Raw genomic sequence first — 27513 nt, 5'->3', positions numbered from 1 at the left:
TATTTATTAGTTGATCATCCCAAATCTGAATATCTGAAATCTGAAATGCTCTAATGAGTACTTAGTTTGAGCATCATATTGGCACTCAAAAAGTTTCAGATTTGGGGGCATTTCAGATTTCAGATTTTGGGATTTGGGATGCTCAACCTGTATAATCTCTTTTTTAAAAATATTGAATTTTGTTAAATAAAATTCTTGGACCTTGAGTTAGTCTCTACTGTGCATTTTCTCAGAGCCTAGGATTTACCTTTCTTGCCCCCGCTTTTCTTTGCTTTGGGGTTTTCTTAAATTAATTCCGAAGTTTCTACCCAATCTCTTCATGGACACTGCAGGCTCCTTGCAAGCAGAGGGTATGTTTTCTACTTTTCTACTTTCCTTTTATATTGCTCTATGCATAGTGGATGAACAATAACATTTAACTTGATTAATGTACCTCTGCTCTCTGGTTTGCCATAGTTTTTAAGCTATGTTCCTTGAAAATGTAGGGTTCCACAGATCTAACCCGAGCAGAATCTGCTAGGTGTAACAACAAGGCTTCCTCTTCCTTTCTTCAATACAGCAGCTTTGTTTATTTACTTTTAGCCTTATGTATTTGGGATTGTCTAAGATTTTGTTTGACGAAAAGGTCTGATTCAAACCCTCCACAAAAAATATTTTTGAAAACCATGTATAACATTTCATTACGTCCTGGAAATTGACCAGTACACATTTAGAAGGTATGCCTTCTTCTATCTGGTCAAGGAGAGACATTTAATTTCACTTTTTAAATAAAAGTAAATGAGAACTAAATAGCAGAACTTCAAAGTTAACAGGGTCTTGGATTTCCTCTTGTTCAATTATCCATTTCTTTCAAATGAGGGAACTGGGGTCAGAGAGTTGATGTGAAGTTTATAAGGCCAGATAGCTAGTTAATGGCAACTGGGACTAGAACTCAGATCTCTGAATCTTTCTAGCACCCCATACTACATACACACACAGACATACACACACAAACACAATTTCTGATCTTAGTATCAACTCTGATACATGATAGTATGGTGACAGAAATTATAGAGATTGGGAGACATGAACACAACACGTAGCTATGCTGCATTGTGACTTTTATATCAACCTGGGTAATAAGGGGAACATACATGGGTATGTGTACATTGCATATAAATAGCACTTAATAAATATTTATTGAATTACATGGACCAAGATATTTACATGTATGTTCCCATATTCTAATATTCTTTTCTCCCTCTTCTATTATTATCATCATTTCTCATGGTCAAAATGAACAAAGAGTGATAATGAAACCTATGTACAGTAAGATGCCAGAGATATGTTTAAGATACATATGGTAGGGTAACAATTCCAAGATTGGAAAACATAACTTTCAGCTGTGTACTTCAAAACCAAGCCTGAGCATACATTTTAATTCCAGAGCACCACCTTCCTTGTGTTCAATTTTCCTTAAGTAATGGGGGTTTGCTGTACAAATTCAGGTGGAAATACAAAAGGCAGAGATCTAAACATTGTATGAAGCCTAAAATGTCCTTCTAAACATAAAATAAGCTCTAACTTAGGATAGTGGTTTAGAGCAGGGTTCTGGAATCAAACAAATCTGGGTTAGAATCCTGGTTCCATCTCTTACTAAAGGAGTGACTGTGCTCTTCCTTAACTTTGCTCCGTCTCAATTTTCCTATTTGTGAAATGGAGATAATAACAGAACCCACTTCATAGGTAGTTGCAAGGTGTCGGTAGAATAATGCATTTGAATTTTTTATCATGTCTGGAATATAGTAAGAGCTCAATAAAAGTAAGCCTTTCTTATGATTGTTCTTGTTATTGTTGTAGCTGCTGTTGTTATTAGCCACCGGGTTATTCTCCTATATCCTCAACAGCCATTCTCCCAAATCTCATCTCTACTATTATGCTGAATGTGCAGCTCTCTGTTTTGGCTTCTATTCCTCTGAAATTATCAACTAGCTGACTGTTTTTTTTTTTTTTTTTAACTTTTCAAGTGAGAGTATCCAGTTGGATTAGCCTATCACCACCTGTGTAAGGCAGAGTTCTTATACCAGGCCATTTCATACCTACTGGTCCATCTAGCAATTGACTAGTCTCAGGTCAGGTGCTCAGCAATCACCAGTCAGTCTGGGATAGCTTATATGTAGGAAATCCTTCAGAAGGGGAATGTAGGCCCAGCAGGCATTCTGACACTTCCTAAAAGATGATGGTGTAGTTCTTACCTACCACCTTGCCTGACTAGTATGAGAAGCATAGAAAAAAGAAAGCCAAATTGTAATACTTTGATTAATAACAAATGTGATGTTTAAATGAGTAAAATATAAGTTATTTCTTTATGTAATAGTATTATTAGTGAACTTAATCAGCAGAGAGAAAGAAGGTTGGAAATAACAGACCAAAAGTCACTCAGGGCAAAATCATTATTTGTGATATGTTAGTAGTGTCTGTCCAAGTTTCTGACAAACAGTAGTTACCTAAAGAGGAACAGAATGTGCGGTCAGCCTTCCAGAATCCTATTGATTCTACCTTCCTGTGAATTATAGGTAGTTATGCAGCTGCTTGGAGAGATTTCTTCCCATGATAGTCTGACCTCATGTGCTCTTAAGATAATTTTGTGCTGAGTGTTGCTACTATACTATTTGTATTAATTCTCTCAGGCTAAAGGTAGAAAAGGAAATAATAACACAGAGAGAATAGCCATTTTCTAAATGAATCAATTTTATGACAGGGAGGGATAAGTATTTTTCTTATATCATCCATAGCTAAGTTCTAACTAGAAACTTTTTCAACTAGAAAAATTGTGGCAGCTGCTAGTTATGCATCTGCTAGGGATAAGGTTCTGATGTGCTTGGCATCTGCCTGCATAGTGACCGTTAGAGACTTATTCTTATACTTCTAGGTCCAGAACGAGCTATGACTGTAGTGGAAAGCTTCTTGGTTTGGGAACCAGGAGATTCAAGTCCTGGTTCAGTCACCACTGGCTTTGTGTTCTTGGAGAAGCCACCTTAGTTCACCAGCCTTAGTTTTTTCATTTCTACAGTAAGCAGATTGATAAGATGATTTTCAGCCCCCTCACAGTTCTAGCCCTGCATAATCAGGACTCACAGACTCCTTTTCTTTTTTACATTGGTCCATTCAATGCTTTGCTTCCAGATCATGCTATTTGAATTTTATGCCTCTGTCTTTTGTACCATATATTTGCTTTACACATCCATCCATTCATTGATTCTCTCATTCCACCTTTATAGAACGTATATAGTCTTCCTGGCAACAATGATACAAAATTTACTGACATGATCAATTCTTTCAAGGTCCTAAAAACCGAGTTCAGAATACAATAGTCTACCTACCTTCCTGCCTCTCCAGCCTTATCTTATACCATTCTCTTTGTCCTTCTCTAATGAGTTGTTTTTTTCGTTTTGTTTTGTTTTGTTTTGAGATGGAGTCTTGTTCTGTCAGCCAGGTTGGAGTGCAGTGGTGTGATCTCGGCTCACTACAATCTCTGCCTCCCAGGTTCAAGCAAGTCTCCTACCTTAGCCTGCTGAGCAGCTGGGATCACAGGCATGCACCACCACACCCACCTAATTTTTGTATTTTTTTTTTTTTTTTTTTTTTTTTTTGAGACGGAGTCTCGCTCTGTCGCCCAGGCTGGAGTGCAGTGGCGCGATCTCGGCTCACTGCAAGCTCCGCCTCCTGGGTTCACGCCATTCTCCTGCCTCAGCCTCCCGAGTAGCTGGGACTACAGGCGCCCGCCACCACGCCCGGCTAATTTTTAGTATTTTTAGTAGAGACGGGGTTTCACCGTGTTAGCCAGGATGGTCTCGATCTCCTGACCTCGTGATCCACCCGCCTCGGCCTCCCAAAGTGCTGGGATTACAGGCGTGAGCCACTAATTTTTGTATTTTTAGTAGAGATGAGGTTTCGTCTTGTTGGCCAGGATGGTCTTGAGCTCTTGACCTTAAGTGATCCTCCCGCCTCTGCCTACCAAAGTGCTGGGATTACAGGCGTGAGTCACCGCGGCCAGTCTCTAATAATTTTTTTAGGGTCCTTGTCATGCTTTCTCCTCCCTCAGTTTCTTGCACGTTCTCCATCTCTTCCACTTCCCTGTCCTCAAACTCCCATGCCTGAAAATGCCTTCTAATCCTTCTGTCTCAGTTGAATGTTCTTCCTCCTTTGGGAAATAGACTCCCTAGAACAGGCTTTCTGTCATGTATTCTCATTATACCCTATATTCTTTAGGCCTGATATTCACTGACACTATAGTAGTAACTTGATTAAACTATTGCATATATCCAGAAGGAAAATTTTGCTTCTGGACAACATGAATGTACATGGATCCCCAAGGATTCTGCAGAATTCTAATTTTCTTTCCCATCTATCTATTCATACAGCATATGAACATCTGAGAGTCCATCTCTGATGGGCATAAGGGGTATCTCCTTTATGGTTTTCCTGCTTCTTTCTAATTTTACTCCTTGTTTGTTTTGCCTGCCCCAGACTCTAGCTTTTCCTGCAGTGATTCCATTTACTGTATCCCTGAGGAGTTGGAGGGGCAGTATCGTGTTCTCAGGTCTCTACATCTTTGAAGATTGTTTTAGCCCTTCAGGTACTCTAGAGTGAAAAGTCTCTTAACACCGACAAACCTTTCTCTGCCTAACCCATTATAACTTTAATGTGTTATTGTGCTAATACACATTTTGTTTTGTTGCTCCCATTTATCAAATATCTCTTCCCATGAAGATAATTGGAAGTGAAGTATGGAAATTTGTCATATTTTGCTTAGTCTTCTTTTTTTCTACTAGACTGTTAGTTTTTATCATAGCAGAGGCTAATCTGTCTTATTCACTGCTCTATCAGTACCAGGCACACAGTCAATACTTAAGAAATATTTGTTGAAGAAATGAGTGAATGAATAAAAGGTGGGAAAGATGAACCAACCAATTTATTATTACCATATAATATGAGGCATTCTATGGCATACATATATTATATCTGTATTTGGATATATTATAGCAAAGAAGATAATGTATGTGTTATAGTTTTATAAATCAAAAAACACTATTTAGCTACTTTGGTAAGAGACTGGTAAGCTCTATACAGTACTGAAATGTTTTTCAAAGTGCAGTCCCTGGACCAGCAACACCAGCATCGCATGGGAATTTATTAGAAAAGTAAATTCTAGGCCCTACCCTAGACTACCGAATCAGAAACTCTGGTGATACGGCCCAGTAATCTGTTTTTTAACAAGCTCTTTGGGTGATTTTGGTGCACGGTAAAATTTGACAGCCACTGGTTATGTGAGATAAAGAATGGAGTGTGACTTGGCCTTTAACTTTGCAAAGTTTACATGTAGGGAAATAAAACATATATTCCAATGACACAAGGTCATAAGAATCACAAGATAAATGCAAAGTGCAAAGGCAATAATAGGGAGGAAGGGAGAAATGACTTTTGGTGAAGGAGGCTTCAGGGAGAAAGAATCTTTGAGCTGGAACTGCTGAGTCATGGTCCATAAAACATCCTAGATGACAAGAAAAACAAGATGAACAAACAAAATCCCTGTTAACCCAGAGCAAAACAAAGAAAATCTAACAATTACTCCAGACATAAAGAGTCAGTTTGTAATAGTTAAGGCCACAGGCTTTGGAGTGAGACATACCTAGTTCCTATCCCAGCTCTGCCAGTTATAAATTAAGCAAACTGGGCAAACATCTCAACCTCTCTCTTCCTGAGTTTCTTCCTTCGTAAAGGGATAAAAATAATACCTATCTCATAGGAGTATTGGGAATAGTAAATGAGATAATGTACATACAATGCTTAACTTGCTATGGTATGTTTGATGAATGGCATTTATTATTAACACAAAAATAGACTCTTGAAGTTGAAAAGTGGGTGAGGGGTTTGCATCTAGACAACCACAAAGAATTTACATCTTCTATGACCTAGATGTAATTTTCTTTCTTTGTTTTTTAGAAATAATTTTTAAAATTTATTTTTAGGGCATTAAATTTTTTTTGAAATAATCTCAAATGTGAAAGTACAGTACAGCACTTAAAGAAAGTCTCTTGACCCATATGAGTGTTAAGTGACCAACTTGTTCCATTTCTTCCTAATACATTAGTGTATCTCCTGGGAACAAGAGCAATCTGTTATATAACTGCAATATTACCATCAAAATCAGATGGTAATAATGGGAATATTGGTATTAATGGGAAATTAACATATTGGGACATTGGTTAATTACCTGTTAATACCAATAATACCAATATTACCAATATTGGTATTAATGGGAAATTAACAGATGTCCCAGTTAGATGTGCTTTATAGCAAAGAATTTAGTTCAAAATCACATGTCATCTTTAGTTGTCATGTCTTTCTAATTTCCTTAATTCTGGGGCAGACTCTCAGCTTTTACTTTTTTCTTTTTTTGTGACTGACATTTCTGAAATAGGAGTATTACAGAAGTGAGGCTGTGATCTTTTCATTGCATCCTATCAGGTGGCACGTAATTAGATTTGCTGCATTTACTTATGATGTTCACTTTGAGCACACAATTGAAGTTGTGTTTTCCAGGCTTCCCCACTGTGAAGTTATTTTCACTTTTGTGTATGTTTAAACTCAGACAAATTTACATCTATATTAATATCTATATTTATCTATCTCTATTGAAAACCATGAGTTCACACTGATTACTCCAGTTCCAGTCTAACACTATATAATTCATTGTAGTTTTCTCTACTGCCATATTTTCGCTCTTTTCTGATAGATTCAAATTATCCTTATTTTATTTACTTATATGACCCATCCTTCTGTATGTAACCAGTCTCCCGTTGCTACTGCCACCCCAGCACAGATACCCTCCTCACCAAACTCAGGCTCTCACAACGCTTGCTAGGTCACTGCTCTGCGTGGGAGACCTCGTCACTCTACTTAGCTAGGACAAAACACTTCAGTCCCTTCCCATCACATGGGCGCCCTCCTCATACTACTCAGGTTTTAACTCCATGCTCAGACATTATGTCGCCTATTTGGCCTTCCTTAACTTGTTTTAGTTCCAACAGCCCTTATTAGCCTACCTGTCTTCAAGGACTCTTTCCTCATTCTGTCAGGCTCTGTAACTCTGCTGTGGTCTGCCTCCATACTTGAATACCCTTCTCATCTTGATTAGGCCCTGGGCCAATCTGACACTCTGCTCTGGACCACTGTAGCTCTGTTCTCCAAACTCCTTCACCACCAGAGTAGACCTTGCTCTACTTCACCCAGTGGCTTTGGGACTGAATTGTTCAGGAAGGGAATGAAAGGGAAAGGGAAAGGGAAAGGAAAAGAATGAATGGAATGAAAAGAGAAAGAAGAAAATACGAGAAGAAGCTCATAGATGTATTTTTCAATAAAGCAAGAAGAAACATTACTATTTTCCAAAGACTGTTAGTGGAACTATCAGCATAGTTTTCCTTGTCTGGAAACAGGCAGAATGGCCTGCTGGTTTGACTATGGGGTCCTGTGTGGCTTTCCAGTGGTCTCAAGATTATCGTACAACATTAGGCAGTCTAAGAGAGAACTACAAAGCTTCATGTCATACTTGGGGACTGCAGTTGATCGGATAGTTCTTGCAACATAAAAACCATTCGTCTACAAGCTGGCTTTCCACTATCACTTTAGAACAAAAGGCAGTATACTTTATTTAACCAATACAAAAGTATGCTAATGATACCTTAGGTATATTGGGTAGCATATTTTCTAATCTGTACTTTGGTATTTGGGCATAATATTTTCTCTTAAGCTAACTCTTTAGTTATCGGGGAAGTTGGGGAAAAAGAAAGGTGACATATTTAATGGCTCTTGGTTTTATTTTTCTACAATTTTATTTAAGCAGTACATTCTCATAAGATTTTCTAGCACAGTAGATCATAAAATTTAAAATAATATAATGGAAATGATTATATCTGTACTATAATGATATGTATATGATAATTAGCTTTATATAATATAATTTTACACTGCAATAAATTATAATATGATTGTATCATTTTGTACAATAATATAATTATATATAATAAAATTACATCATAATTATAATAAAATTTTATTACACATTTTATAGGAATATATTTTCAATAATTTCTACAATCTAAAATTGATTTTCAGATAATTGGAACACAGGTGTTTACAAGCATGTTCTTTTTGAGATTAGCCATCAGCTATCACTTACTGGACCAATTCCAGGTGAAATTACAGACTTTCATTTAAATTCATCCTTTTGGTGCAGTGGAATGTGATACTTTTTTCAAGTGATAGTTGATATTAGATTTATTAATCTGCCAAAAAAATACCCTTCATTTCATGGTATACATAAGAGGGGACTAAGCCTTTGGTATTTATGAGTAGAATTCTTTACAGTCTTATGATTCAGAGCTGTATGTCCAAAAGAAGGAAAAAATAAGAAATAACTAAGTGAAAAAAAAAAAAGAAAATCAAAACAAAACAATCTTGCCATTTTGGCAAGTTGTAATAAAAGTCCTTATATATCCGATTTGAGGAGATGAGAGGGATGTTGTATTTTACATGTCAGAGACAGAGTTTTATTTTCCTACTTAACATGTGTCTCTATGGATAATGTCTCCCTGTAGACTGAATGCTATTCTGTCCTTATATGAGTTGTTTAATTGGACTGATTATAAAATTGCATAAAATCACCATTAAACAGAATATTAAGTAAATCTATACTTATGTGCCTGACAGCAAAGATTCCTCCAAAGTCTATTATTTCATAGCTGTTTTGCCATCTTTTTCTCTTCTGCTGCTTATTTTCTGTTAAAGTTAGTTCTTATCCTCTGGAAAAAATTGTTACAATATTATTGCATAGCTAATATTTATTGAATACTCTGTGTTCACAGCATGTGAAAAGCAAATCTGAGAGGCCAATAGAGTCAATTTGTAGCAACCACTTTAATATTTGTCTCCTAGCTTAACTATACTGAAAGTCTATAGCTACTTCTGTGCATAAGCATTCTTGTCTCCCTTGGCATTCATCAGCTGGAAAGATCCCTGGAGTCCAAACTCTCATTCTGTTTGAGATTTTGCTGATGGAAACCAACCAAGTAGCTTCAGCTAAGCACTGTGCTATTGAGATTAGTTAAAATATCCTTGGTAACAAGTCCTGGAAAGTTTTTGAGAGTTCCTTAGGTTTGATTTTCTTTCCATCTGGTGATCTGAAGAATTTTCTAAATGATATTCTAGTCATGCGTTTGACAATAAAATATACTTGTTTTAGCACTGTTATTATTTAATTAACCCCTAACATTCTATTATGCATACTGTTGCAGCATGTTGCATTAAAGGGTTTAGGCTTAAGTGTCAAACGTGAATTCCAATAATAGCCTTGCCATTGTCCAGCCTGATGACCTTGAACCAGTCTCAGTTTCTCCGTCTCTAACATAGGTGTAACCTACATGTCTCATAAGATGATCAAAAGAAGTTAGTAAAATGAATGACATTTACAAAGTACAACTAAACACATGGAGTTTATGCATGGCTGGTAAATGGCAAATGCTAGTTTCTTTCTTCTCTCCTGTCTTCAATGAGCAATACCAATACTTAATCACAGATTGGAAGATATTGGGAATTTTTTAGTGGGGAGGTAGGCATGAAAGAATATGTAACTTAAAACTGGGCTCATACGGATTACATATAGTTACTTATCTTCTGAAGATTTGTAGAATTTACATGGTAAATCTTTGTGAGGTAAAAAGAATTGACAACGTTCCTACATCTTGAATGATTGATGTGAAATTGAAAGTTAATTATCTCCTAGATATAGAATAAGACACACCTGCTGGTGGTTTGGGAGTATAAGTGCTATAAGTGTAAGATAAAAGGTAGCTGATTTGCATTAACAATATCTTGAGTTTATTTAGTGCCTGCTTTTTGAGCAACTTGAAGTAGCACATGTATTCATCAAGGAGATATTTTGAATTAAAATTCATTTTAGAGGTCGTATTTTTAAAGACCTTATTTGAGCCACAAAAATACTGTGTTCCTTCAGGCACATCTTATTGCATTTCTGTTACAATTTCCCTTTGAATCAGCTTTTTAAAAACTTGTAAATAACAATTTCTGCCTCCTTGTCAAGTATTAATTCTGCTTTATTGATTCAAGTGTCTGCACCCTTGACTCTTACGGAAGAAGTGACTCCTGGCTGAGCATATTCTATGTTCAGGTATTCAACATTTAATGAGACTGCCTTGTACACAGTATTGTTGGAAGATATGTTAATCAAAGAATATCATAGCTACCATTTACTGTGTTTTATATAACTGTTCAACCACATGGAGTACTTACACATGTAAATTTTATAGGTGAAGAAGGTGAGGTTTAGAGAAGTTAAGTAACTTGCATAAGGTCACACATTTAGTAAGTAGCAGAGCCAGGGCCATTTTGTTTGACTTCAGAGCTTGTGCTTTTATCTCCAAGTAATTATACTACCTCACATATGCCCTAATGATCTGATCTTCTACCTCTTCCATGCCATTCGGCACTGTATACTTTGTTCCTCTTCGAGTCTCTTTCCTGTAGATTTTTTTTTTTTACAAATGTTACTGGATATTTCTCAGTTCCATACTTATCACTAACACCTCCTAGTCACCTTACCATTTTTCAAAGTGATGTATTTCAATGTAATTTCAAATATACAGAAAAGTTATAAGAATAGTATAGTCACTTTACCCAGATTCACCAATTGTTTACATTTCACTCTATTTATTATTTTCTATATATGCATGTCTCTATATATCTCTATATCTCTATACGCACATATACACATATATACATATATATATGCATATCAGTTTATTTTTATTTTTGTAGATACGGGTTCTCATCGTGTTGACCAGGCTGGTCTTAAACTCCTGGCTTCAACCAATCTTCCCACTTCGGCGTCCCAAAGTGTTGGAATTACACGTATTAGCCACCATGCCCAGCTTTGCATGCATCTTATTAATGAAGTGCCTGATGCCGTTCACTCATTTGAGAATAGTTGGGGGCATTAGGCACATTGATCACTAAATACTTATACATTTTCTAAAACCAAGAATATTCTCTTATATAAATAGTGCAGTTATCAAAATCAGGAAACTTAACATTGCTACAATATTATTATCTAATGAGCAGTCCATACTCATTTCAGCAGTTGTCTCCATAATGTCTTTTATAGTTGTATTTCCTCAGTCCAAGAGCTACGTTACATTACCCGTTGCATTTAATTGTCATGCCTGTTTAGTTTCCTTTAATCTGCAATAGTTCATAAGCTTTTCTTTTCTTACCTTGACATTTTTGAAGATTTCAAGTCAAGTATGTAGTAGAACGTCTTATAATTTGCATTTGTCTGATGTTTCCTTATGATTAGATTCAACTTACGCATTTTGGGCAGGAATATTACAGAAATTATGCTATGTTCTTCTTGGTATATGATAACAGGAGGCTCCCCGTGCCAGTTTGTACTATTTTAAAAAATAATTTTATAAGTATATTTTTGTTTTTTGCAGAGATGAGGTCTCACTATATTGCCCAGGTTGGTCTCAAACTCTTGGGCTCAACTGTTGCTCCTATCTCCTGCGTTCGCCTCCCAAAGAGATCACAGGCGTAAGCCACCATGCCTGGCCCATTTTGTTCTAATTGGTGGGGAGATACTATAAGGCTATACAATGCCACATTCTTTGTCCTATTTTTTACCACTAGTTGCAGAATCCCTCAATGATTTTATAACTCCATCATTTCTTCTATATTTATTAGTTGGAATTCTGGAAGGAAGAACTTTCCTTTCTCCCCCATTTAATCATTAATTTTTTCTATATCAGGATGAACTAATGGATTATTATTTTATTAAAAAGGTTATATCCCGTGACTATTAATTTATTTTTAAGGCTCAAATTATTTCAGATTTAGTCATTAAGAGCCCCTTCAAGCTGGCTTACATGTCCTTTTGATATGATCCTGTGATTTTTGAGCACTTCCTTACTTTCTAGTACAAAAAGATGTACTAGACTCATAATTTCCTTGTTCTCATCCTGTGAGCCCTTTCTCCAAAAAGCCTTGGTTCTTTTTAATAGAGGAAAGTACTTTGAAACCAAGATTTCCTTCATAATCTCTCTGCCCCACCCCCACTCCCTCCTTCCCTTCTCCTCTCTTCTCTTTCTTTTCCTTCCCTCCCCTCCTCCCTTTCTTCCCTTCCTCCCTCCTTCCTTCCCTCCCTCCCTCCCTCTCTTCCTTCCTTCCTTCCTTCCTTCCTTCCGTTGTGCTTTGTCTAGGCACAGAAGAAGCCCAATCATATCAGAACAATGTGGAATTTGCATGACCTTTTGGGTATGAGCATTTACTCATTCTCTGGTCTTATGTGTTCAGCATCTATTGAGTTCCATTTTGCGTTAGTCCTTGGACTCCGGGTTTTGCACTCATTCCTGTTTTGTCTCTTTTATTCCCTTACTTGGTACTTGCTTTCACTGGGTCTAGGCTATGAAATTTATATTTTCATTTCATCTACATTCAACTTCAGTCCCTTCCTCATATTCAACTTTATTCCTCTAGTTCCAGGTAATATTCTTAAAGAAACTTTTCTTGGTACAAAGCCTAAGATAGGACGTTTACCACACTGATAAAGGCTTTATTGAAAATTCCACTTCTATGCTTCAGTGTCTAGTAGTTTTGGACTCATATGGATTGGGAGAATGATAACTTTTTACTTTGCAGAAGAGAAAGTATGGGATATGGATACAGGATAAGGAAATTGGATATGAACATTTATCTGACTCCCTAAGCAGAACCAAGTGTTCAGAAAAGCCTAATGGAACATCAAGACTGTAACATCATTTTGTAACATCATTACATATAGTAAGATCACCTGTGCTATACTGTCCAGCTGAATTCAAAGCAGGTATGTGGTAAGAGAACAAGGTATGTTGGAAGAAGCGTAAGGCATATGTCTTAAAGCACATCTTACCATCTCTTTGTTGCAGCTGTAAGAAGAGAATCCTGGCCAGGCGTGGTGGCTTATGCCTGTAATCCCAGCACTTTGGGAGGCTGAGGCGGGTGGATCACATGAGGTCAGGAGTTCAAAACCAGCCTGCCCAACGCGGTGAAACCCCATCTTTACTAAAGATACACAAATTAACTGGGCATGGTGTTGGGCACCTGTAATTCCAGCTACTTGGGAGGCTGAGTCAGGATAATCGCTTGAACCCTGGAGGCGGAGATTGCAGTGAGCCGAGATTGCACTGCTGCATTCCAACGTAGATGACAGAGCAAGACTCTGTCTAAAAAAAATAAAAAAATAAAAAAAAGAAGAGAATCCTCAGGTGATTTTGGTAAATTTTTGGGATTAAACAGCTTTGGTGAGCTATGGCCATATATGCCAATCACCAAAAACCAAATGAATCAACAGTAACAACCTCCACAGGGGTTTCTGTTTGGCAGAGTACAGAGGTGACTGCTATTGTTCCCATAATACTATGCCTGGCAACATGAAGGCTGGGATGGGAAGAAGTGCAAAAAGACCTTCCCCAGTCACTTTTATTCTAGCCCATAATAGATTAAAAAGTATGTAAAGATGTTACACATTGGACATTCTAGTTACTTTTTAATTTTATTGTGGTTAAGTGGATAATCGCAGAGCAACTCATGAGTCACACAAGAAAAAAGCCTCATGATTTAAGAATCGTATTTTCTTAAGTCATGTAAAAAATCCTTTTTTCCATTACTTATATTTGAAGTTTGCCTAGTGAATTTTGGTTATTTCAAGAAAACCAAACTTCCTTTCAAGAGAAAAATATTTACCATTTCCAAGGACCTTAAAAATCTCATCAAATGCTTGAAGGTATATCTCAAAGAGGAGTTTTAAGTGTCTTTTGAGGGAATAGTAGCATCATTGAAATAGGTATGTCATGTTAGGTGTTTCTTCTTGGAAGAAGATGAAATATTTTGAGTATATGTTGAGTTTTTAAGGATGTGCTTGAAAATCCAGTCCTATTTATTATGAATTTCCTTCAACATGCTGTTTGACAATTGAAGACCTAACTGTGTCAGAATCATTATTACGAAGACCAGATCTCATTTTCAAGGAGTGTAGGTTAAAAGAGAGAGAGATTGGACTGAATAGGGGCTCTCTCAGCTATCACCTAGAAGTCAACTTTTTTGTTTTAATGGATCCTAAAGGCAGAAGATGGAAATACAGCTTCTTTCAACTAAGTTCTAATGAATTCAATCTAAATCAGTTTAGTCAATAATATCCATACTAAGTACTTATTGTTTATGAATCAAGAGGCAGAGTTCTTCGCTTGCCATCTTCTATTATGGGCATCTTTCACCCTATTCCCCTCTTTAACCCCACTTTTCTTTTGAGTCACTGCAAGAGGACTGCAGTGACTCAAAAGGGCTATTTGAATTGAGAGTATGAAATTCTTATCCCTGAGATGCTATTTCTTAAGTCCAATGTTGCTAGTGGATCAGAAGCCATGTACATCACCTGAGAGCTTATTAGAAGTGCAGAAATTCAGGCCCCATGTCCCCAGGAAATTTTTGTGTACATTAGAGTTTGTAAACACTTTCCTGTAAATTTGACAATAATTTATAGATGATTCTTTAAAAATTGTGACATCAAAATGGACACGTCTTCAAGAATTTGAGGTGCTGTGATTAAATCAAGGAGTCAAGTCGCATAAAAATGTAATCTAAACAATATGCAGGGTTTAGCAGTCCTGAGTGAGAAGGGATTTGACTTCATTCAATGATTTTTCTTCTGTTAGATCCTTAAAAAGAGAGGGAATACAGGTAAATGAAAATTACCAAGAATTCATTGTGTGCTTGCTGAGTTTAAGGATAATGCTAGATACTAGAGAATATATGGCTGGATAGAACATTGTCTTCATTCCTAAGGGCCTTGCATAGCACTTAAAAACTACTTAGTGAATTGAAATGTTGAAAACAGGTGGGTGAACAACTATTTCTACTATAAGGCTGAAAGAGAAATAACTATTTGGGTAGATTCAAGCAGTATGTTTTTGGAACAGGAGAAAACAGCAGCATTTTACTTTGCAGAAGAGAAAGTATGGGATTTGGATACAGGATAAGGGAAGTGGATATGAGCATTTATCTAGCTCCCTAAGCAGAACCAAGTGTTCAGAAAAGCCGAATGTAATTTGCAACATCATTAAATATAGGAAGATCAACTGTGCTATACTGTCTAGATGAATTCAAAGCAGGTATGTCGTAAGGGAACAAGGCATGTTGGAAGAAGCATAGGCATATGTTTTAACACATTTTACCATCTCTTTGTTGAAGCTGTAAGAAGACAATCCCCTACAACTTTCCAAACATATTTTCTTTTTGATGATAGTGGCTTGGGTGTTCTTACTAACTACTCAATTGAACCCAGTTTTAGTAAAAATAATTTCTTGATGATGACATTTCATATTTAGATCTCTGACTTCAAATATTGTTTTTACAAAGACTGAACTGGAACTGGGCATTGAAGGAGAAGGAGGATTTCTAAGTGTGGGAAAGGGGATCTGGGCCTAGAGAAGAGTGTGAGTAACAGATGGCGAGGGCCTGAACTCTGGCAGTGGGAATGGTGGTGGTGGTGGTGAGGAAAGAGGGTGCAAAAGAGAGATGCTTGGAAAGTGACAAGGGGATATATGTCAATTATTAAAAAATAATTCTTGTTAACCAAAAGTGAAATTTGACATTGATCATTGAATTATCATCAAATTTAAGTCATCTTTGACTTAATCATGGTTATTTTCTTCCTCTCTAGTAGTTGCTTAAGGCATGGATAATAAGCAGACAAAAGAGTGAAATAGAATTAGAACACTTCTTCACATTTGGGGCTATAAATTAATGAAGATTTGTAAGTTTAATATTAAAAATATTGTCCCTAGGGTTTTTCTGAATGTGATCAAATCACTGTTTGTTATGTTTTGAAGTACAGCTTATTGATATAAATGCATAGTGTGAGTATGATAAATACCCTTTCTTTTCTGAATAATTTGTACACGTAGTATTTCAAATTTTGGTGACTTGCAAATACTGCTCATGAAACTGTTTATATCCTATAAAACGATACAGAGAAAAAGACTCTTGAAATTTGACTATCTACAAAAATTGTTTTATTCATTACAAGTCGTTATTCTTTTAAGAGACTGTAGCTGCAGATATGTTTACAGAAATTCTTTTTTTTCTTTTCCCTTTATTTTTAGTTTTTATTTTTTTGAAAGTGAGTCTTGTTCTGTTACCAGGACTGGAGTGCAGTGGCATGAACACAGCTCACTGCAGCCTTGACCTTCTGGGTTCAAGCAGTTCTGCCTCAACCTCCTCAGTAGCTGGGACCACAGGCACACACCACCATGCCCGAATTCTTTTCTCTCCATTAATACGTGAGGCAAGATGATGCAAACCTATTTTGTTTTCTGGGTTTTATCTTTTTTTTATTCCTTATTTCTCTGATTTTTGTCAACTCAATTAGTAACCTACCAGCCCGTATGTTATTAAAAAAATCTGGGAAAGATGTATATCTGTACAGATTTTACCTTCTGTTCTTACACATTTTTCAAACATGACCTCACACTTTATTGCTAGTGGCAGAATAAAGTTGTAGCTGTACATAAAATTTAAGGATTGCTAACTTTTCTCTGTAAATCTTAATATTTATGAAACACAAAATTTTTCTTTATTATTTATGAAAATATAATATTTAATTCATACAAAATAATATATGCAATTTATCTATAATATACACAGCATAACACAACAAACATTTCTGAAATTGCTACTGACATCTAGAGATAGATCCTTACCATTAACTTGTATCTACTCATATGTACTTTCCTTATCCCACTTCCTTGCCCACCCTGTCTACTGAAGTAACTACATCTTTTCATGTCGTCCTTTGCTTTTGTCTATTTGTTTTGTTACATGTATATGTATGGACGCTTAAAAATATATAGTTCAGTTTTGTACATTTTTCAACTTTACAAAAATTTTTTCATATTGCAACTTGCTTTATTCACCCAACGTTATTTTTCTAAGATATATAGTTTCATGATATTATCATTCATTCATTTTTACTGCTCCATACACTCCACCTTGAGAACATATCACAATTTATCTATTTCACTTTTGATGGACATTGGAATGTTTCTAATGTTTGCTACTGTAATCTATGCTGTTAGGAATATTTTGGTTTGTTTTTGGTGCATATGTGCCAAAGTTTATCTAGGATATGTACTGGGTAGTAGAAATACTGACTTATAGGATAAACAAATGTTAAATTATTTTCTGAAGTGGCTATAGCAATTTGCACTTGCTAGGAATAAATAAGTTACCAGGGATTCATGTCTTTTTCTAGTCCTTGTACTGTGAGACTTAATTATTTTTGACAATATTTTTGATGTAAATGGCATTTGACTATGATCTTAGTTTGTATTTTTTATCACCAATGAGGTCGAGGATCTTTCCTAGGCTTATCTGTGACATGTATTTCTTTTACTGTGAAATGCCTGCTCATAACTTTTACCAATTCTTTTCTTTTAGTTTGCTTGTCTTTTTCTTTGCGATTTGTATTTCTTTTCATATCTGGATACTGTTCCTTTGTCTGTGTGCTGTGAAATTATCTTCTTTCAATTTGTACCTTGTCTTTTTGCTTTCTTTATTGATACATATATATATTTTATGCATAATTGATACATAATGAACTACATATATAATGCATAATTTAATAGGTTTGGACATATGTATGCACTATAAGCACAATAAAGATAGTAAGCATACACATCACTCTTAGAAGTTTCCTCTTACCCTTTTGTAATCCCTCCTACTCATCCCTTTATTTTATATTTTGTGTTATAATCCAGTACTAGGTAATATTGTTTTTGCTCAAATTGCTCCAGCTTTGGCCATCTTTGGCAGCTCTTTCATGTGGTTCTTGTGTTTCTTTGATATTCCCCCATTGTAGCAGGGTTGTTTCTCTGGTGACTATTTCTTTATTTGCTGGGGCTATAAGATGTTCCATGCTCATCTTATGTCTCCTGCCCCAGTCCTAGGATCAACCATTTCTCCAAGGAGCTTCTTTTATTGGAAAATAGTATTACAAACCAAGATCTGGGCTCTGGGTGTGTTTGTTGCTGCTGGGGTGTCCCTGCTTCTAGGTTCTCTCAGAAGACAGAGCCAGGAATTATATATGACAAAGCTGGGAAATGTCCAGATACATATTCATTTCTGTTTCTAAACATATTTTTATCTGTCTCTCTATGCTGTAGCTCTTGAAAACTTTGAGTTCATATAGACACCCTCATTGCTAATCTAATATGACAGTGTTCATTACTCTCTAGCAATGCTGCACAGAGGCCAAAATCAGGGTGCTAGTTTTGTTTGTTATTACTATGGCATCATTGCTTCTAGGCCTTCTCAGCAGATGGAGCAAGGAAATATATGTGTGTATAACTGATTTGTGTATATACATGTCTGTAAATATTCTTATATGTATTCATCTGTATCTACATTAAGCTAAACATGTCTCCAACTCTCATCTAATATCATATGAATCATTTTAACCTTACTTGCCTGTAACTTTCTATAGAACAGTAAGAAACTTGGCTCCCATCATCTACCATCCATTCACTTAATTGTTCAATTTTAGTATACATGTATTGTGTTTTCAGAATTGTTCATCTGTACCCAACAGGACGCAAATTTACCAACTAGAGTATGATGCTTTTGTATAGTTTCCTTGACTTTGGTTTTATAGTCTCTGTTCATTTTCAAAGTTACTTAAGTCAGTACTTTTTTTTTCCTGTTGACTTCTTGGAGGTTATTTTATACATTTGCAATACAGTTGCATTCCTTTGTAACAGTCTGCATTTCATCTTGGGATCCTCTGACTTCCTATATGATTTTTTTTTTAATTTGCCTACGTTAAGGTTTACTTTTTGTGCTATTGAGTTCTTTGGGTTTTGACAAATGGTTCATGTTATGTGTCCAACACTACAGTATCATTAGAGAATATTTTCATCATCGTCTGCATTATCTACTCAAACCTCCTTCTCTTTCTCAGAACCTCTGGCAAACATTGATTTTTTTAAACTGTCTCTTTAGTTTTACTTTTTCCAGATGCTATATAGGTGGAATCATACAGTTTGTATCCTTTCCAGACTGGCTTCTTTCACTTAGCAATATGCATTTAAGATTCGTCTATGTTTTTGCTTGGCTTGATAGCTCATTCCTTATTACTGAATAACATTCTATTATATGGATTTACTACAGTTTATTCACTTTTTGAAGGATTTGTTCTAGTTTTTGTAATTATGAATAAAGCTGCTATAAGCATTCTAAATGCAGGTAAAAAGATAATTTTCAAGATTTCTTCTGTTTTACTTTGGGATATATATTTATGCAGTTCTTTTAATCAGCAAAATTTCTGTATGTCTATATATGGACATATGTGCAGAAGCTATTTATGAAGTCATGCATTACATTTTGATGCTTTCCTTACAGATATCCAAGAATTTTATGAGGTGACATTGCTAAATTCTCAAAAAAGTTGTGAGCAGAAGATAGAAGAAGCCAATCAAGTTTTACAGAAATGGGAGAAGACATCCCTTCTTGCTCCGTGCCATGACAGACTTCAAAAATCTTCAAAGGTATACTACTGAAACTTCCAAAAGAACTGAATAATGCTAGGACTTAGGCCACTAAAGAATTAATGGTGGTAGTGGTGATTATTATCAACAAATGGCAACAACAATAATAGAAATGTAGTTATACCATACTGTATGCAATTTTCATATATGAAAATTCAATTTTTCCAAAACATAAAATAGGGTGGGAATGATATGATTCTTTATATTTTTTGAGTGGGTTATGTTAGCAAAATTGTCATAGTTTGAGTTGACTCAAGTCTAAGGCATTCCGGAGTTTCAGAACATGGTTACCTGTGCTGTAGGGGAAGAAGATAGATGGTAGAATAGGGAAGTGTGGTCTAAGACTCTGATTTCCATAGGAAGGGCACATATCCTGGGGCAAGAATAAAATGATCAGTTGAAGTGTAGGAGCAGAATATTAGAATTCCTATTTCCAGTTCTTTTAATCACATTCTTTAAAATTTTCTATATTTGAGTAACTTATATATTAGTAGTAACTAATTTTAAAAATAAATATAAAGCAATTAGAGTTGTATGATCAACTTGTTTTTACAAATAGAATTATGGAATCAAACAGTTTGGACACTACTGTTAAAATCAACATTTACCAAAGACTAAGGCAAGTTGAGGCATGTCTCAGGTTCATACCTAAGGGCTAACAGGGACAAGTCAATGAATACTTTTAAGTGGCAGTCAATACTTTGAAGGGAGGTAATAGTACATACCCACACACACTATTTGTCAAGACTGGAGTCATGTAGCCAACCCAATGATTTGGAAGCTACATGGAATCCTAGTGCCAATCAATAGCATGTTGATTGCTGAGTTTGTATTGTTAATATTGAGGCCTCTCATATATTTTCTGTCCTGCTCAGAGCTGATTTGTAAACTGGGAAGGACAGAGCCTAATTATCACCGTAGTCACTTAAAAAAAAAAAGTTAATCATGACAATAATTTGATAAATAATAGATATCAACCTTGTGAAATTATACTTAAAAGCATAAAAATAAGCATCATCCTAATTTTAGCACCTAGAAGTAATTATTTTGACTTTTTTAGTCCTTTTTAATACAAATATATGTACATGAAGTTGGGACAATAGCATGTAGGGCATTTTATGTCTTTTACATTTAATGTTACACTAATAGCATTTATCCATATCATAACATTGAACATTTTTGGAAAATATTTTAGTGGCTATGAATATTCCATGATTTGGAACTTATTTAAGCAGATCTTCATTCAAATCTAGGCTATCTTCAATTTCCTGCTTTGAATAATGCTGTAATGGATGTGCATGTGTATAAGCCATTGCTGTTTTTTTTTTTCTAACTGTTTCATTAGGATTGATTTTATAAATGAAACTGTTGAGTACAAGGGTATGGACATTTTTAAGGCTCTGGATGCAAATTGTCAAGCTGTTTTGGAGAACAATGCTGTCAGCCATCTTTCAAAAGGCCAATCTGCCTATATCTTTAGTAGCATTATTTTATTATTTAAAATATGTTGTCAAATTAATAGATAAGATGTTTTACTTAATGCTTTATATTGCAGTTACATGTTCACTATCATGACTTAACTTTTTAAATGATTATTGGTTGTCTATTTTTCTTTCATGATCCATTCAAGCTCTTTGTCTATTTTTCTAAGTGGTACTAGAATTCTTAATTGCTTTGCAAGAGCAGTTTATTTATGAAACATGCCATCCTGTTGTCATAATTGTTTTTTTTTCTGGTTTGTTTATTATTATTAATTTTGCTTATAATACTTTTTAACCTTCAAAATAGTTTTAATTTTTATGTGATAAAATTATCACTTTTTAAAAAATTCTTTCTTCTTTGCTTTATCTTTCTTCATTCTAGGACTAGTTAAGTATTCTCCTGTATTTTTTTCTAGGCTTTCATTGCCTTGATATTTTTGATTTTTCAATTTTCTTTTTTTTAAAAAAGTAATTAATTAATCAATTTTTAACTTTTATTTTAAATTCAGGGGTACATGTGCATGTTTGTTATATAGGTAAACTCATGTCACAGGGGTTTGTTGTAAGATTATTTCATCACCCAGGTGCTAAGTACCCAATAGTTATTTTTTCTGATCCTCTCCCTCTTCCCACCCTCCACCCTCTAGTAGGTGCCAGTGTCTGTTGTTCCCCTGTTTGTGACCATGTATTCTCATCATTGGCTCCCACTTATAAGTGAGAACATGCAGTATTTGTTTTTTTGTTCCTGTGTTAGTTGGCTAAGGATGATGACCTCCAGCTTCATCTATGTTCCTGCAAAGGGCGTGATCTCGTTCCTTTTTATGGCTGTGTAGTATTCCATGGTATATATGTATCACATTTTCTTTATCCAGGCTACCACTGATGGACATTTAAGTTGATTCCATGTCTTTGCTATTGTGAATAGTGCTGCAATGAACATATGGGGGTGCATGTGTCATTATGAAAGATCATAAATTTTCAAAAACATTATTTTATTCAATTTCTAGATGCATAGTCCCATATATATATTGCATAGAAGCATAAATGATAAATATATACTTTTTATTCTAAATACAATTGTTTTTAAAACAATTTTTCTATTTTTGTGGACTCCCCTTTCACTCACTTCCTGCTTATACTGTATCAGCTCTATCCTCCCTGCATGCAAGGTAACTGATATTAGCAATTTGTGCATTTTTTGTGTTTTTTCTTTAATTTTTTATTTTTAATTATTATGGATACATAATAGTTATACATATTTATGGGGTACATGAAATATTTTGATACAAACATATAATGTGTGATGGTTAAATCAGGGTAATTGGGATGTCCATTACCTCAAGCATTTATCATTTCTTTGTGTTAGGAACATTCTAATTCCACTTTTTAAGTTATTTTGAAATATACAATATATTATTAATCATAGCTGCCCTATTGTGCTACTGAGCACTAGATCTGTTTCTATCTAACTGTATTTTTGTACCCATTATCCATCTCTTCTTTATTCTCCCCTGCCCATTACTTTCACAGACTCTTGTACCCATCATTCAACTTTCCATCTGCATGTGTACATTTTATTTTTTTTAGCTTCTACATATGAGTGATATTTGTCTTTCTGTGCCTGGCTTATCTCACTTAACATAATGTCCTTCAATTCCATCCATGTTGTTGCAAATGACAGGAGTTTATTTATTTATTTTTTTTAGTCAAGTAAATTCCCATTGTGTGTATGTACCACATTTTCTTTATCCATTCATCTGTTGATGGACACTTTGATTGATTCCATATCTTGGCTATTGTGAATGGTGCTGCAATAAACATTGGAGTACAGATACTTCTTCAATATACTGAATTTCTTTATTTTAGATATATACCCAGCAGTGGAATTGCTGAATCATATGGCAGTTCTAAGTTTAGTTTTTTGAGGAACCTCCATAGTGGTTGTACTAATTTGCATTTCTGCCAACAGTGTACAAGGGTTCCCCATTCTCCACATCCTCACCAGCATCCGTTATTGCCCTGTCTTTTTTATAAAAGCCATTTTAACTGCAGTGAGCTCAAAGAGGAGGACAGATAAGGGATAGCCTTAGAGGCTATTGGAAATATTTTACTATGAGAGAAATAGAAACCATTGGAAAGTTTTGAGCATATGAATGAGTTGATCTGAGCTTCCCAAAAGGCACACAGAATATCCTGTTTTTAGAAATTAGAAATATTTTACTTTTGCCTGGATCTGTTGAACTCATTATTAGTTTCCACAGGCTTCGTTATTATAGCTACATATTTAGTATATGTTAAGGTTGATAGGAAGAACAATGGGATCATTATTTTGAATCTCATGGAGTCCCTACAGTGTGCCACCCAATGATTCCTTTTCTCCTTGAAACAAAATCAGATGGGCTTCTGAAGCAAAACTTTGATGTGATTTTAATAGCATGTAAGTTTAAAAGACCTGGAGGTAAAGGTTTTAGACTTTTCTTGTCTGGAAAGAAAGTGACATCGACTTGTTTGCATTCAGCTTGGGAAGATCTTAAATACAAGTTTCACCTACTGTTTTTTTTGAAATTTCATCTCCAGTGCCTGGTGGAAAGAGATCTGTCTTCTTACTTCCTCAGCATATGTGTGATAGAATTCTAGCTGCTCACCTTAAACTCTGATTTATATGAAGTTTCTGGAAAATGTAAATCAGCACCCTGATCCTTCACATCCCATAGCATTTTAACCTGTAATATGTTGTTGATATCATAAGATGACAGGAGCAGAGTCATAATATGGCTATTCTGTGTTGGATTGGTGGTGTTTTGAAACATGATAGAAATTTTTATTTAGGAATAAAAAATAAATGGCCTTTTTAAAAACATTTTAAAAGAAGCATCTATTCCGAGGTTTGATTTTTTTGTTTGTTTCTTAGGTGTTTTGCTGAACTATAAGTAATTCATCTCTCTATTCTACAATATTCTATACTGAGGTGCATATCACCCTTCTCCTGTCTGCCAACACTATAATAACTGATTTTTAGCTCCCAATTATGGTGAGTTTTCTGCTTCATTTATGGGTTTTTTTGGTGTAAAAAAATGGACACAGCATCCTCCTCACTTCTGCTTTAAGTATATGTGTGTGTATTTTCTCCATAGAACTTGAGCTGCTGGGCTGAAATCTGCAATTCTAACTTGGTGACAGAAAGAAAGTAAGTTTATGTTACTAACAGTGTTACAGTAACAGCACTGGGCCAGGAAGGAGGCTGCTTGGTATAGCAGAACAATCAAGAGTAATCTGAAAGTCTTCTGTTTGAATTTTGCTTTTGCCAGTTGCTAGTTACATGGCCATTGTCCAATTATTTAACCTGTCTGATTTTTTATCTGTAAAATGTCAAAGTAATAATAGTGTCTACCTCATAAGGTTATTGTGAAGAATAAATAAGGTATCAGGCATGTAAAGTGCTGAGTACAATTCCTGGACCTAGGAAATGGTCCATAAAGAGCACTTATATTGATAATGATCTTGTGGAAAGTCCTGTTATGTCTCTGAGTCTCACTCACTATCTTCATCAGTAAGTGGAGATAAAAACTATATGTCAGGGAGAATCAAATAAAGGGATATATATATATATGCTTTGAAAAAGGAATTTTGTAAAACTGCATTATATTAAAATGCATAGTATAAATAGGACTTTTCCCCTTGTTTTGTCACTTCTCCCTGGGAATTCAGATCAAATAACCAATAAGAAAGCATTTTGCAAAGCAAAAAGCATTATGTGAATATAAGAAAATCTCACCATCATTACTATACAATGCACAAATATCTTCTCATTTAAACCTATTACTGTTACTTAAAATTCCTTCCATGGATATTTTGGTGAGGCTCCAGAAGACAAAGGGAGTTAAGGTAGTCCCTGTTAAACTGTATTGTAGGGTAACACAATACTGCTCTCAATAGGCTCTTGACATTTAAATAAAAACAATTTTTTTTTTGCTGTTTGCTTGTTTATTTTTTGTTTTGGTTTGTTTTTCTGAGATAGTGGGTGGAAAAGAGTAATTACTTTGTATGGATTTGTGTTGGTATTTGGAGGTCCTGGGTAATGGTGGGAGGAAAGTAAACACTGATAAATAGGAGTTGGAAGAGGGGTAGAGTGGAGAGAAAAGGCACAGTCAAGGAAAGGGAACCTTAAAGGAGAAGTGAGTGTTCTCATACATAAGCTTTAGCTACCAGTTAACTTTATTATAGCAGCCTGGCAAGCGGCATAGAAATTAGCCCTTGAAAGGAATGATGAAACTGTTTTCCCTTCTGTTTCCTTTCTCTCTCCTCTTTTCCTTTCCTCTTTTCTTCCTATTTCCTTCCCTCCCCTCTCCTTATCACTTATTGAGCATCTGGTATGTATATTCATCTTTGTGTAGCTTCTTTAAGCTGCCACCTACATTTGCACACATTGGTTGCTATGTAAAGTGAAACTCAGGAACATGTTTTTTCTTCATAACTTCAGCTCTGCCCGGCTATCTTTAACCTATTCTTTTTACTTGATCCCTTCTTGATTCCAATATTCTAGTTCTTGACCTGGATATTAACTATTTTCTTCTTTATTGGACTTGGTGTTCTTTCATAACATATCTTTTGGATATCAGTTATAAAGATGAGGAAAACCAAAGTTTTTTATTTGATCTTATACTTTAGAGGAAATAACAGTCTCTCACATATATAGGCCATTTTATAGTTAAAAATATAACTTCTCTAACTTGATTCTCGTAATGGCTTAGTGAGGCAGGTAGAGTTCCTGTTGCTATCCACATTAGAAATGGGGAAGCTGCAGATAAGCAACTTGTCCAGGGTCATACTGTTAGAAAATGGATAGAATCAGGAATTTGATTTAAAGACAAGAATTTTTCCATTACACTATAGCCGAGAAAGGATGATTTTTACTAGAGTACTAGAGATGGTTTCATAGCTGGGTGGGTTTAGAGATGGGCTTTGTGTAATGTATAAGACCTGGGTTGAAGGTCTTGCAGGTGGAGAAAACTATGTGAGCAAAGGCTTAGAAGAGTAATAAAACCTGATACTTATAAATAAAGTCCAGGCTAGGCTCTTTTTTTTTTTTTTTTTTTTTTTGAGACAGAGTTTTGCTTTTGTTGCCCAGGCTGGAGTGCAATGAAACCATCTCGGCTCACCGCAACCTCCACCTCCCAGGTTCAAGCGATTCTCCCGCCTCAGCCTCCTGAGTAGCTGAGATTACAGGCATGCACCACCATGCCCAGCTAATTTTGTATTTTTAGTACAGATGGGTTTCACCTTGTTGGTTAGGCTGGTCTCAGACTCCCAACCTCAGGTGATCTGCCCAAGCACTTTTAATATATTATCTCTTAATCTCTATAGCAACCCGTGATGGTAGATATTTTATTGATTGATTCTTCACTTCATTTTAAATAAGATTTGAAGTGGTAGGTAGGTATTACTTATAATTTGCAGAAGAGGAAAGTAAGCCTCAGAGAAGTTAAATGTCTTCATCAAAGACACACAGTAAAATGTGCTATAGTGGGGATTAATAAACATATGTCTGACATCCCATCACCTTTCTTAGGAGAAAGTGGGAAAGGTTTTATAAATAGTGAACATTTAGGATTAGTAGGTGGGGAGCTGAGAGTAGTAAGACTGATTAGGTTATTCTAGCTGTCTGCTTGAGAGCCTTAATTGCAATACTATAGCATTTAAATGCTTTTCTTCAGGTCGTTGTGAGCCACAGAAGGTTTTTATGCAAGTAAATGGCATTATCAGCTATGCTGGGGCAGATTAAACTGGCAGTATCATGCATAGTAGATCATAGACAAGAGAAACCAGTGACAGGGAGACCAATTAGGTGGCTGTCACGCCAGAAACTGTTCAACTGGGTACCTGGAGACTATGTATTACCCTCCTTGAAGATCATGCATAGATTTTTTCTTGACAAAGCATCATTTCTCATGGGTAGTAACTTGATTTATAAAGAAGAAAATCAAGTTAAATTTAGAAAATACACTCAAACTAACTTGTAAAAGAAAGAAAAATCCTGCTTGCAAAATTAATCACCTAGGAAGCCTGTGAGTAACTCACAGAGCTGGTAGTTACTTTGCTGAGGCTGAAGTTAACTCAGCATTTGTCTGTGAATAGTTTACAGTAAGATTTTTCTTTGGAGTACTCTAGCTAACTTTCCAATAATATGATCTAAAATAGTGAGAGTACTTTGGTTTTCTACCTAATATTTTTCAAATATAATGAAATTAGATTACATTCATACTTACCAGAAATACTAGACCTCAAAGAAATATTACCTGGATGATACAAAGATATTTAACTGTAAAATGTCAGTATTATTC

At 35.4% G+C, this 27513-nt stretch overlaps 1 protein-coding gene across 4 annotated transcripts in view; it reads left to right on the top strand.

The window, feature by feature from the left end:
• The window catches only part of DLG2 (discs large MAGUK scaffold protein 2), a 2193106-nt gene that overhangs the window by 329638 nt on the left and 1835955 nt on the right, over nt 1-27513 (top strand). For all 4 annotated transcript variants that reach the window (XM_055355576.2, XM_055355573.2, XM_055355572.2 and 1 more), the window contains one exon: nt 19546-19691. In XM_055355576.2, coding sequence (XP_055211551.2) covers nt 19546-19691 — 146 coding nt within the window. The remainder of the gene's footprint in view (nt 1-19545; nt 19692-27513) is intronic.

This window comes from Gorilla gorilla, chromosome 9 (genome assembly GCF_029281585.2).
Source record: "Gorilla gorilla gorilla isolate KB3781 chromosome 9, NHGRI_mGorGor1-v2.1_pri, whole genome shotgun sequence".
NCBI lineage: Eukaryota > Metazoa > Chordata > Mammalia > Primates > Hominidae > Gorilla > Gorilla gorilla.
This window is presented reverse-complemented; position numbering and strand designations above follow the sequence as displayed.